The 14,385-nt window shown below is 33.3% G+C and overlaps 1 protein-coding gene across 4 annotated transcripts in view; it reads left to right on the forward strand.

Annotated features, from left to right (window-relative positions):
- Positions 1–11,351, forward strand: part of CPSF6 (cleavage and polyadenylation specific factor 6) — a 29,032-nt gene extending 17,681 nt beyond the window's left edge. Inside the window, exons 7-11 of one of the 4 annotated variants that reach the window (XM_027893287.1) lie at positions 952–1,044; positions 2,033–2,148; positions 2,475–2,628; positions 3,224–3,413; positions 10,923–11,351. In XM_027893287.1, the coding sequence (XP_027749088.1) occupies positions 952–1,044; positions 2,033–2,148; positions 2,475–2,628; positions 3,224–3,413 (553 nt within the window). In that variant the 3' untranslated portion in view covers positions 10,923–11,351. The remainder of the gene's footprint in view (positions 1–951; positions 1,045–2,032; positions 2,149–2,474; positions 2,629–3,223; positions 3,414–10,922) is intronic. The other 3 variants (XM_027893289.1, XM_027893290.1, XM_027893291.1) reach the window with 3 other exon arrangements.
- Positions 11,352–14,385: the final 3,034 nt, after the last annotated feature.

Consider the following 14,385-nt stretch of genomic DNA (forward strand, 5'->3'; position numbering starts at 1 on the left):
ATTTGGCAGTGTCATCATTCCATGTGTTCTACGTGTAAACTTATATTTCACTTCTTATGCAGCAGCTTCTAGTTGTGCTTCTGTCTTAACTTGAAATTCTGACTTTTACCTGTATCATCATGCTTTGCAGGCTACCTTTTGAGAATGCTCTGGAGTTTTCCTTTTCGAATATGTGCATATGTTGAGATCATACCAAACTCATACCATTTTCATCTTCCAGCAGCATTGCTTGTCCCTTTTTTCTTCAGGATTCAATTAAAAGTTAGTGTTTGTCTCAAAACCAGGTGTGCATTTACTGCAAGACTTTTATCTTCCTCTCCTGTCAAGATGTTTCTGCTCATTTGGTGCGATCTTGCTGTGTTTGTAGCGGTGGCTTTTCCTGTGGGTAATCCTGTCTGGGACAGAGTTCTTAAGTCTCTGACTCAATTTGTCAAGTGTTTCACATCTTGTTTGAGACATCTTTTTCATCTGTGACTTCAAGCATCTCTGTCTTGCTGCTGTTTCTTAAGTTTTGTATTTGTATTTGTCACAGAAAATTTTGATATAAATTTTAAGAAAGACACTTTTTGCAGTTAGATTTGAATTTTTTAGTAGTGATTTTACTGCTAGCATGAGACACACTTCTCTGGCTTAACATGTTTTCTGCAAATATGCTTTGCTTTGATTCTTTTATCATGAAGTTTAAAAAACCCCAAGCATTTGTACATACTGTGTTCATATAAAAAAACTATTGAAATTCAAGCTTTTGGCTTAATTGCCTGAAATATAAGAAGACTATAAGGTGTTGGGTGTTTTTTGATGGACAAAATCAAGGTTGTCTGCAGTTTATAGAATGTTTGGGGAGGGAAGGAGTGGGAATAGGACAGTATAACTTACTGTCCAATATTTTCATTAATAATGTTAAAGCTATCATCCATAACTATTTAAATTGTCATTAATTATATATCATAGGCGTTTCACTGGAAATAACATGTCCATAAGAGAAAAATTACATATTCCATTCTATGGGAGGCACACGAAAAATAATACTCAAAACTCAGGGAGGTATGAATTTTTAGACATTTCCTCTTATGCTAAACTGGCTATAGGATCTTGTTCCACTTCTTGCAATTAAGAGGATAGCATTGCTTATTATTCTGCGTTTTCTTTCTACCAGAAGAACTAACACTGTTCTAGAAATAACAAGCAGTGAGCCAGTTTGACAGTCTCAGCATTTGTCTCTAACACATTTCTCCAAATTTTCTATGACACAGAGACTGGCTAATAGGACACTGCAAAACTTTTGGGAAAATTTAGGTTTACTTCTGTGACTTTGTAAACCCTGTATAGGTAGCTAATAATTAAAGCAAAGTGTAATGAGTATGAGGATTCTGCTTTATTGCTTCCTCCTTACTGTGATTAGTTTGGAGATTAAATTGGAGCACCTTGAACTTGACCAGAAATTAAAAAAAAAAAAAAAAAATTGCTGTAAAATGTTGACATAGCATTCAGAAAATTGAGTGTTTTAAAAATGATAACTATATTTGTCTTTCAAAAGTTACAGCGTTCTGGTCTTAGTTAAGATCTGGGAAACAGGATCATATAGTTCTGATTCCAGTATTGTTATAAAAATTATCTCTAATTTTGCTCAAAGTTGCATTGCCTATGTACATGTATTTCCACATCCATTCAATTGGGAATATCTATTTACATACCTTCAAGAATTTTATGCAAATTGTAAATATTTGTAAAGCACAATATTAAGTGCTGATGAATGTTTGAAATAGATGGGATGAATAAAAAATAAGTCTATTTATACAGCAGTGTATTAATTGTTTTTCGGGGTTTTTTGTTTGGTGGTTTTGTTTTTTTTTTTAGCTTACAGGATTTTATACTGTAACAGTGGTCCTTAACAAAAACCAAAACCAAACCCAGATCCTGCTTTCTTTTCTGTTTGTCAGTGCTTAAAGTTGCAAACTTGGATTGTTGAAATTGCAATGATGGCTTCTGAAGTTCTGCTTAACCTTTTAAATACTAGTTTTATTGCTTGCAGAGAAATGGATGCTGCAAGGACACCTCTAAGTGAAGCAGAATTTGAAGAAATCATGAATAGAAATAGGGCGATCTCAAGCAGTGCCATTTCGAGAGCTGTATCAGATGCCAGTGCTGGTTAGTAAAACTCAATAAGTTTACTATTCTTCCCAACTGAAAAGAATTTATAGGGTTCTTTTATTAGGAATCTGGAAGGCCTGAAGCCACATTTTCCTAATAGGATGCTGAATTTAGGTACAACTTATGACTGATTTTGTACTGTGCTTCAGTTTCTGAGAATGCCTTCTGAGTACTGATCAAACAGTATTTTAATATTTGGTTCTATAGTAAACTATCTAGATGGCTGCTGAAGAGAAGATACTCAAAATGGTAATACTGTTACAGATAGAAATCTATCATTTAATTTGCATAATTTTCTGATACCGAGTTTTCATCATTTTCAGGGGACTATGGAAGTGCTATAGAGACCTTGGTAACTGCAATTTCCTTAATCAAACAGTCCAAAGTATCTGCAGATGATCGCTGTAAAGTACTTATTAGCTCTCTTCAGGACTGCCTTCATGGAATTGAGTCCAAGTCTTATGGTTCTGGATCCAGGTAAAACTTTCCTCTTCCATCTGCTCTCACTTACAAAAGAGAAGGTGTAGGGCAGGACTAGTTCACAGAGAACACACTGAAACTAAGTCATGCAAGAAGCTTACTGGTTCTTGCACATAAAATGCATGAAAGAACCAAATAAGCATTTCCTGAACTTAGTAAAGGTGCCTTTTAACTAGCCCTCATTTTAAAATTGATCTGACTAGCTGAAATTTAACTCTACTTTATGTAGTGCTTTTGGCCATACTTTCTGTACAGAGATCAGCAGCCATGTAGCAGTCATCGTTTGAGTTATGGTGCATTTCCCCCAGCTGATTTCAGTCATCTCATCCTCCATTCTGAGCATGTACTTTCTGGCTTTTCTTTGCTAGATTAAGAAGTAGGTGCCCCTTACTACCTGTAACTGAGTTCTTAACCACCACTGTTTATATCAGCTATCTTTAATGTCATATACAAAAATATACCTGCCTCATGGTGAACAGATGCTTCTCTTATATGTGTTTTTGGTCGAATTTGTACTCATAAGCAAAGTGCAAGAGTGGTATGTGGATGACTAGTGTTTTGAAGAAAAATTTAATGAAGTAATTTCTTTTAGAAGACGTGAACGATCCAGAGAGAGGGACCACAGTAGGTCACGAGAAAAAAGTAGGCGCCACAAATCGCGTAGTAGAGATCGTCATGATGACTATTACCGGGAAAGAAGCCGTGAGAGAGAGAGGCATCGTGATCGTGACAGAGATCGTGACAGAGAACGAGACAGAGAGAGAGAATATCGTCACCGTTAAAGAAGGTGAGCGTTTGTTTTGTGTTTTTTAACTTTACTGACTTGCTAGAAGTAACCACTCTAGGTTTGAGATTATTTACGCCATTCATGTGTGCATTTAAATGATCCTGCAGTATGTACTGAATCACTTTCTTCTTGCAGCACCTGACATGAACATAGGTAAGTAACAACAGGTAACTGGTGCTGGGAGGGAGGAAGTCTGTGCAATTATCTTCTGCATTCTGCATGCCACTTTTTTTTATTTTACCTGGTAATAATGTTCCCAGTTTTTATGAAAAGCAGTTGAACCAGTTCTTAAAAAGGCAGTGAGCCAGACTGTTCTCTTTATAATCTTAAAAGATTATCTGAAATTTACTGTTTTATTCCTTAGTTGTATTTAAAAATACTACTTTTGTATTTTAAAATCTACTTGTGTAAGGACTGCAGCATTTTAGCCCTTCATAGCTCGTGTGTGGATTATTTCTGTGTACATACACTTGTTGTCCTTGCACAAGTATGGTGGTGATTTTTTGGGTTTCAGTATTTGTGGGGTTTATTGTTTTGTTTTGTGATGTTTTTGTTTTGTTTTTCCTGGTGAGTTCTAGTCAAATTCAGGAAATATTGCCAGATTTTTATCTTTATTTTATGAAATGTGACCTGTCAGTATCTTCTGCCTTCTACCTAAATTCGTCTTTTAACCCTCAGTAAAAGTTATGACTAGTTGTTCCCCTTCCCCTTGATTTTTTCAGTCCCTCCTCCATAGGATAGTAAAGTAATTTTCTGAAGACTAGTCAAAATGTATGACACAAAGATTGATTCTTTTCTGGTTGTTCACAAACTAATGTGTTCTTTTATTTCATGTATCTGAAGTTTGCATGCATCAAGTGTCTAGATAGCTGGAGTAGCATGCTAAATGATGCTTTTTTTCAATGTACTGCTTTAAAATACATACAAATATTTATATTTTATATAATATACCATTTTGAGGATTGGGAATTGAAGCTACCCATGATTCCTTATATTTGACAATTGGTAAAAAACCCTACCCAATAGTTACTCTGTAGCAGTCTTTTCCCTATTTAGAAGAATTTGCCACTAGCTTTACACTGAAACTGAAGCTTGCAGACTTCTCTGTCAGCCCAACTTCCATTTCTTACATTTAACCTCAGATTTAGTTTCTGGATTTGCATGTGTTATTTATTCATGGAAAGTCATTTACAGAAGTTATAGAGCAAAACGTTTTAGAAATCATATAAAATGTAGTATACAAAATACAATTTCATATGAGGCAGACATCAGCTTTTCAGTCAGACATTTGTCTGACTCCTTTGGGAGAGAATGAATTCTAATGCTAAATGTTCTAGTGTGTTGAGAATTAAGTGGGGTGTTGTATTGGGTTCATAAACTAGCAGGGGACAACACAAAGAAGTAACCAACCTAGAGAAGGGGAGTCAAAGGCTTAAATAGGAAGGTGAAACACGGCAAATGAAATAAAGTTGGTGGTATATTTCTGTTAATGCCACTTTTTGCCATTAAGAAATACAAAATATTTTTGTAATTTAATAAAAAAATAGTAACTGTAGTTCTTAATTGTAAAATAACAACTTGAAAATACAGATATAACAAAAGTAAATGTAGTTTCTTTTATTGAACTGGACTTTTACCTTTTATAATAACTGCATATTTTTGATATTTGCAAATAGTTCTTACTAATAGAGGTAACCACTGAGCTGAGTAATGGATGTATTTCCAGAGTGTTTTCCTTCTGGTGGAGATGAGCAAGCCATACTAAAAATTGTTAACAGCCTGGAATTGAATATATTTTTTTTTAACTCTTGGCATACTTTATTAATCTAGCTTTAACCTTTGTGTATTTAGTGTTGTGCATATACATACGGACTTAGTGTGCCAAGTATAGATTCCCTACCCTGTTATCCCAAGGAAACGTACCAAACAGCATTAGGTTGCATTTTATAATTTCCAAAGAACAATTTTAAAATGAGGCTGTGGTTTCAGTCTCAGTTCAGGTGGGATTTATATTTGCAACATCCTTCAGCTTTGTTGTGTGCTGAGACTTTTCTTTAAAAGAGATGTGTTGGTAAGATTCCCTTGTGTGAGGAAAACAGTTCCTAAGAACCTGATTTAAAGGGGCAATTTAGTATACTACATGTAAATGAAAACATTTGGTATTTTTTTCTTTTAAGTTAAGTTGTAAACATTTTGTCTTGTTGCTGTCTTAATGAAGAAGAACTTTATTGTAGTTTTGTTTTTATATATTTATACACACACACACACACACATATAAAAGAAATAGTTATCTCCTGGTTTGTATGTTTCATTTTCACTAAGATGTATGTTGCCATACATTTTTTGTTTCATTTTTTACATTGAATAATATTCATGAATGGATTTAACACTCAGTTATTTAATAAATATCAAAAGTGCTGAAAGGAGTTATTTCCCATAATACTGTGTTTTGCCAGACAACATGAAGTTGCCTCTGTGCCTGCATCCTATGAATGGCACCTTATACCTCTCCTAATTGTGTACCTATAGTCATAACTGTGATACTGTACTGGCATTTTTTCCAAAGCGTTACATGTCTAGTTTAGAAGGATTTTAAAGGTCCAGTGTGAACGTTTTTGTAAACAGTGAAATTCGGTTTGTACTGTATTACATTTACAAAGATGGGTAAAATTGGAATAACTTACAAAATGTGTTTATAACAATAAAATTCTATAAAAAGTTTAGTTGTACCATAGCAAGTGTTTACACTTCTGTTTGTACACTTCATGATTTAAAATTAAATTCTTGCAAGATTTTTGTGCCTTCACTTGAGTAAGGCTTCATGTACATTGATAATGCATTCTCCTGAATTACTATAAGCTGAATGTTTCCTTGAAACATCTTGCCTTTGCTTATAGAAAGCCTGTAGATATAAAAGAGAACAGTGGATTTAAGACAAATGCCTAACCTGTGCTAGTCAAAAATACTAAGAACCCAATAGAATGACATTTAGAAGGATTGACAATGATATTAATGTGTACAAACAGAATAGTAATGTAACTTCATCATCATGAGTCCTGACTTTTTTTTAGGCAGATTTTTTTTTTAATTTAACTGATACTCAATGATGTATTCCTAGCTGATACATTGTCCCGATCCTAATCTGTCTGAATTTCTATAACTGCTGAATGTTAAATTTTTCATTTTATGTTTTTGTTATTGGGTTGATTGATTATTTCCTATTTAACTGGATTTGGATTGAATTGCAAAGACAAAACCACAATATTGTAACAGTTGATATGTATATAGACTTTGTGCTTCATATTTCATGTTTATTCTCTGATTCTTCTGCTCTCAAACCACTGTAAGCAAAATAATTTGATGTCTGAGGCTCCTATGCTCCTTCAAAAACTGCTCTCAGTTCTCTCTGAAGTAGTTTCAGCTTTGGAGTGATCCAAGAGGTAACATGGTTGGAATTTTTTTGGTGTCAGGAGGAGGGGAAATGGTACTCATAGTCTATGTAGTATTTATTGTATTTTTGCTTCTTTAAGTAGGAACAGGCCTGTAACAGTGCTAACAACCACTAAAACATCAAGTGAAGTATGAAATTAGCCTTTTAGGAAACCTTGTAAATAAATAGGAAAATGCCTATTTTTTATAAGCTATTTTCATAATAAGCTTCTAGTTCATATTAAGTGAATTGTGTGGTAGCATTGTTCGAGACTTGGGTATAAGTACCTGTCTAGAATTATTACCAGATCTTAGTATTAAGGTATTACAAATGCTACTTAAATGTTACCTAATCACTTTTTTTAAAATGTGTCTTTTTAAGGAAGCACATATGTGAAGCTGGCACTATTCTTCTGCATTTAGCATTTATCAGAGAAATAAAGCTTTGTGTATCTGATTCAGTATTTGAAATCCAGCATAGCATCACAGAGGCAAGGAGTGCCACTGCTTTATGTGCTTCTTACAGTCTATTTTATCACTGCTCTGGTGCTTTACAGAAACATAGTTTGTTCCTTACTGTTCAGTGATTTATCTCATTTTTCTTGAGGGTGAAATGATGATTTAAAAACCGAAATGAGTATCTTATGCCACTTATTTTCAAAGGCATAACTTTTATTACTTTTTTTCCCATCAATATACTACTGTGATGTTACTGACTTCTGAGGTGTCTTTAGGCACACTTATATTTTTGTGCTCCCTGTATCCCATGCTTTTTTCTTTTATGTGTAAAATCATTAGTTTTGACAGATTTAATCTGTATGACCAAGAAACTTTTAAGCTTCATAACATAAGAAACAAAGAAATTAAAATGTTGATTTGATGCAGTGTTATCCAGAGAATGAACAAATTCAGTTTTTTCCTTTTGCTCATTGTGGTTTGAGAACTATGATTTCCTTTTACCAAAAAAAAAAAAAAAAAAATAAAAGAACACATGACAGAGATATCTTCATTTTTATGTTTTTCTGTGGCAGCCTGATCTACCTTTTTGTCTCTTCCTCATATATTAATGTGAAAAATACTTGACAGTGAGTCATATCTTTTTAATTTGTTAACTAAAGATTGAATTTTCTGAACACACCTCACTGTTCATCAGTTATTTTTGGTGAGTAGACAGGCTGGGATAGTAGGAGAAAGATAGATACATGATGAATGAAACTAGTTTGGGAGTTTTTCTTCCCATGTAAAGTTATTTATAAAATCATGAAATCATTGCATTGATCTTTACTTATACACTAAGATTGAACAAAGGTAGCAGGTAAGTATATGAATAATGGAGGGGGGGGAATAGGCAAATGTGAGAAGGTGCTTGTGCTGGTAAAACAGTCTGTATGTGATGAACGGAATCATGTGTATCTCGGCTTACATGCAGAAAGACAAATAGAAAGTCAAGCTTGAAATTCCTTCTTTCTTACTATGTTATAGCTAAAGCATCAGAGTATTTGGAGGTTTGTGATGTTCTGGAATGTAGGTCAATTAAACAAATTTTGGCTTTCAAGCTGATACTTTCTGTGGGAGTTTTGGTTTGTGTATTGTTCTTTATGTATAGAATAAAATAAAGGAGAATTACATGAAGTAATTCATAGGAGCTCTTAGGATATACTAACAAATGTATGTCATGCATTTTAATGAAATGTGAACATGTGAGATTGAAATTCAGTCTCTGAAAATATCAGAAATTAAACTACTATAACAAAACTTGATGGGTGTATGCACATACAACTTTAAAACTACCATAGAATTTTCACGATTTTAAAAGATATTTGAAGCTTTTATATGCTTATTTAAATAATTGAAAAATAAAAGGAAAAAGATCAGAGTTGCTACTGCAAGATGCTTTTGATATATACAAGCAATCTATTGGGTTTTGTTGTAAGTGTGTCTTTGTGGGTAAAAAAATGCTCAAGTTGCATCTTGCATAAATACCAAAATGTTTGATCACTCAAGTCCTGGGATTTCATTTGTGAAATGTTATGGCATAAACCCCTAACTTTTAAACTACAGCACTTATTTAACAGCTAAGTCTGAAATTTGGGTTTTATTAGTAGAAATGCTGAGAAACTGATTGCTGTGTGGTGTTAAATTGTACAAACCTAACACGTGCTTGGGGTGGATAGCTTATATATGAGCTTGAGGCAGATGGAAAACAGTATTGCTAAGAAATACTGACTAGAGATTTATTATTTTTAAAAAATTGTTTGTTGCTTCAATATTCTACTTGCTTGTAGAATACTGAAAAGGGCTAAGCGTGAAGGTATAATCCATACAAATTTTTTTTTTTTTTTGGAACCACAAGGGTTTCCAGTTTTGCCGAGATATAGTGGCAGAATACTTGAAACCAAAATGTACACCACTTTGGATTTTAGTTGGTCATGTTTTTAAAAATGAAGGTTCAGTATGGTGCTGACTCTCTTAAAAGCCCTATTAAGAAAAGCATTAATCCTAAATTCACTTTATTATGCTTTCTTTAAAGTCCCTGTAGTTCCATAAGTACCCTTACGTATCCAGCAAATTATTCCCAGGAACTGAAGCTTTCTTATGCTAGTTTTATAAATCATATATATGGTGCTTTGGATCTGTTAAGTGTCTCCACAGAAGTGATAAAGATCCATAATTTTGGCTGCAGCAATTGTATAATGAGAGCAGCAAATTCTGATGTGCAGTCTCACAGCTGTCAGTACTTAATTTCTCCACTAGAAAACTGAGATTCTTTCCTGCCTATGCTAACTTAGCTTACAACCCTGAACACATTTTTCTTGTGGAGGCAGCACTTTGTCACTTTGCTGCTAATTAATTTCAAAAGCACATAACACCTATGGAAATACTGGCCTCCGGGGAAGGAACTTCCCCAAAAGTTGATATGTTGATGATTTGGGAATGAAGTCTGTGAATAAGAAATTTCAGTCACTGGTTTGGATTTGGATTAGTTTATGCACATACTGAAGTATGTAGAGCCTACTTGGTTATACTTTGGGATTTTTTTTAAGTTATTATTAACATTTACTTTTAGGAAAGGAAGAAGAAAAAACTAGTACCTAGTTTTGAAATTATTGTACTAGTAGAACAATATTTGACAGCTGTGTACTGTTGCATGTTCATGAAATTGCTTCTCTAAATGTCTTGCTTTTCAAATAAACAATTTAATGTGTTGAGTTTTTTAACAATTTGATTTTAAGTATTTTGAAATTATTGAATGTTGAAATTGTGAATTATTAATGAAATTAAGATAGCTGATTGTTTTGTAATGGAATTCAACTGAAATCCAGTGTATGGAATTATACTACCCCAAGTATTTTGTGAACTTTTACAGTAATTAATTCTGAATTGTGTGGTTCCTTCATTTGCCAAAATAGATGAGAGTAGGAAGTAGGGTTTGGGTCTTTTCATAGGGTGAGTAGGTGACAAAACCTGCAAATCTACAGTGTATTATATGAGAAGTGGGCTCTTGTGCTTAAACTGCTAGCCTGTATTTTTGGATGTGAACCCCATCCAGCTTGCCACTAGTCTGAAAATTTTGATAATAATGGTGTCATAGATTCTGTGCACTTTTAAATGTTACTGAGCTGTGAGCCATCCGTTTCATTATACAATCAGCACATTCCTTAAATGTCAACCAGCTTAAAACTTCTGTAAGTGGGCAGGTAAAAATGTAAAAATCTAATTGTGGCAAAATTACCTTAAATTCTTGTTCAGTTATTCTTGCAGAATGCCTACTTTAGGAAATGTTCTATATCAATGTTGCCGTCAGTCACAGGAGCAGTAGCTATTTCTTTCTTTCTCATCAGTACTTTAACTGTGAAATTTATATTCTTTCAACTTTGTTGTACAACAACATTAATCTTATTTTTAACTGTTATGTTAGAAAACAACACACAAGTAGCTACTGCTCCTGGGTATTTTGTTTTAGTTTATATCACGGTGAAGTAGATGCACGACTTGTGTATGTATAGATAAGCCAACAATTTTCTGTGTATTATGGGGACTAGCAAAATCTACATCACAAATTTTGACACATTACAGCTGAAGGAAGAGGAACAGCGTGCAAGACAAGATACATTCTTCAAGGAAAGATGCTTGTCCAGCAGTTTGCTTCATGTGATTGAACTGAGCCTGTAAGGATTCATGGATAAAATGAACAGGAATAGATCTGAATAAAGCAAATCTGCATACATGGTAACCAGTAGCTCTTTTACTTTTTTATGTTGCTTAACTGTTTTATTTGAGGGAAACCTGTGTGATTTAAACCTTTAGCTTTTGCAACTTTATTACTGGTTATATACATTTGGCAATTATAATGTGCAAGCAATTGGAAAAAGTCAAGTAAATGCTTGTTTTTATAGTAGTTTGTTCATGTTAAACTGTTCATATGATAATGTCTGTACACAGCACCACTGATTACAGTAGATGTAGTGTTGTAATAAACTGTTTAATGGGGCTGATGTGTAAAGCTGTTCAAGTTATTTGATGTTTACACCTCAGGGAAAGTCTTGTGTTCAGCAATATTTAAAGATAATGTTACAATGAAAATATTGATGCTGTCTTCAAAAACATTGCAATAGTTCTTGCATATGCCTCAACCTAATCTTGCATTCAGCAAGTTAAACGTACTAATGTTGCGCTCTCACACTCAATTTTGATATGAAAATAGGTGGTTACATAAAACCTTTAATACTATTTTGCTTTCTAGCAGTGTTTACCTAGGTGGCTTGTGAATTTGCTAATTGACACATAAAACTGTAAAAACTGCAGCACTCTGTGGTTGGTTGTTTTGAGGAGAGATGGTCCCAAGTCTGTGATTTTTAGCACACTCAAAATTTTATGTTTCATACAGCCTTGATCCTGATCGACACTACAGTTGATATAAACTTAAACTGTTCACATGAACTTAAATTGCCCATAATAAGGGATAGAAAGGTTAGATTAAAACAAAACAAAACCCTGCAGTTGTTTACAGTTTTATAGTAATAGTGCTTGTGCGTGTTCCCTCTCTACCCCCAAGGCCGTAGCAGTCTGTACATAGTTGTATATTAGAAATGTGCCAGAAGAAACAAGATGTTACCATTTTTATGACTCTATGGGTTTGGTATTTTCTTAATACTTTGGGGTTTATTCACACATGCATACAAAAGAGAAGGTACACTTGTATGTCCTTGTTCACCAATGGGCAATATTTAAATGTCTTAGCAAAAAATGACGCAGATTAAATTTGTCAGATGAGGTTTTGTAAATTTACTTAAAAACAAATTAATGGAGCACTCAGTGAAAATTGGCTTCAAATTCAAGGATTTGTTTTAATTTTCATCAAGTGTGAAATGCAAGTGAATAGAAAGTTCATATAAACTGCAAAAGCTCAGTTTCTGGCAGCCTTGTGCAAAGGCTCACTTTTAGTCTATTGTAAATTGTTATGTAATAACATACTCTGGAGTTTTCACATATTCAAGTAGCTGCACTCAATATTTTAAGTTAAGTTTCAAGACCTCAGATGGCTTCAAGAGGCAACTCTTAGAAAACTCTTGATTTCTTGTTTTACCAATTTTAAAGATTTTACAGCTGACCTAAAATGTTTCCCTGTTCAGGAAAGCACTTAAATCCATTTGATTTTCCAGAGCATATAAACCTCGTGCTTACATTCCGTAGATTTCAAGGAATGTAAATATATGCATTAAGGTATCTTATTTGCATACATGAGCGATTTTTATGCTTTGAGTTGGGACCAGTAGCTTGTACAACTGCCCAAGTTTTGCAGAAGTCTGAAATGCTCCGACAATTTTGGCACCTACTATTCAACCAGGTTTCCTGCAGCCAGGTTGATGCTGTTGGACTTGGCTACAGCTTCAGACTCTCCTTTTTTTTTTTTTTCTCCCCTCCTTAAATTGTGTACCTCAGTTCCTCGTGCATGGGATCACTGGTGTTTATTGAACTATTTGCTACTGAGAAGATAATTGACGTGTTTGTTTAATCCTGTTTGAAAATGAAAAATGCCTTTAAAAATTTTGTAAAACTGAAAGGTGTGTCAAACAAGTCATGAATCACTTCCTGCTTTTTTTGTGAATAGGTGTTGGTTACAAACAGTACTGTTGTAACTTTTTTTTCTTTACTTAAAAACATTGTTTACTACTGTGTGTAATAAGTTTAAGGAAGAAATAACCTGCCTGTAGCTGTTACATGGGGAATAGCTAATACTGGAAAGGCAGCAGGTAAGTAATGTTCCATTGAGTAGATATATGAAATTTTAAAATAAAAAGTAACTTTACAAACATTTTATGCAGGAACTGATATTTTACTCCACATTGAAATAGTTTTAAGGAGACTGTTGCTCTTTTTACATAGAGTGTAATTTCTCACTCACATAAAGATTTCCATTGCTGGCAATGGAAATAGCAGGGAGGGAATAGCAGGGGGTAAATAACATAAGTTAAGCTTAATAATCATTGTGACTTGAGAGATGAGATCCCTGTATGAAGCCCATTATTTCTGCTTGTTCTCCAAATCCTTAGTTTTAACTGATAAATGTACTGTGTTGCAATTTAGATTATATTCTCTTGTTACTGTGAGTGTCCTTTGTTAGATTTTTTTTTTATAAAACAAAAAAAGAAATGTACAGAAAAAAATCCAAAGACCCTGATAGACACCAAAAAGGAATATACCTAATGTACATCATGTATAACTGGATCTGTAGTAGAATTTTTACCAAGTTTTGATTTATTAAATGTTCCTGGTGTAATTTCCTGTACCTGCTCAGGAAATGGCAGTTTGGAAAATTATTGACTGGTGATGATACCATGATGGCTACTGCTCTTCTCTTTGATATTCATTCAGTTCTATTTCATCTCCTTTTGTTGATGAAAGGATGAAATAGTCTGTGAGGAAATACTTTATTTCTTTCAAATGTTGATTTTATAAGTAACATTGAAAATATTATGTTATGGCTGTGTCCTTTATCTTGAAAGACAAAACCAACAAGTAGTGACTTAGGAGTGGTGGTGCTTTAGCAACAGTTGTTGTTTTATTGGTGGTTTGGTTTTTAGACGTAGAGGGTGATTTATTTTTTTTTAAAGTAAAATTTTTATTGGACTGTAGGTTTTGACAGGTCAAAAGTGCTTCAGAAGAAGAACATAGTGTTTTGGAAACTGTACAGTCATTTTTCCTCATTCTCTTTTTGCTTTCTGTGCCAATAACTTTTGTTCTGATTACATTTTGAAAAATGTTAGTCAGAACTTCAAATTTTTATTTACAGTGTGGCATATAAGCTTGGATAGCTGGGGTTTTTTTGTGTTAAACAAGATATTTTTATTAAATTTAGACATTAGGAGTTTGTTGGTTTTTTTTTTTTTTTTTTTTTTTTTTTTTTTTTTTTTTTTTTTTTTTTTTTTTTTTTTTTTTTTTTTTTTTTTTTTTTTTTTTTTTTTTTTTTTTTTTTTTTTTTTTTTTTTTTTTTTTTTTTTTTTTTTTTTTTTTTTTTTTTTTTTTTTTTTTTTTTT

The sequence above is a fragment of the Empidonax traillii genome, unplaced genomic scaffold (genome assembly GCF_003031625.1).
Source record: "Empidonax traillii isolate 1590-97213 ecotype Southwest subspecies unplaced genomic scaffold, ASM303162v1 scaffold385:size1130455, whole genome shotgun sequence".
Taxonomy (NCBI): Eukaryota; Metazoa; Chordata; class Aves; order Passeriformes; family Tyrannidae; genus Empidonax; species Empidonax traillii.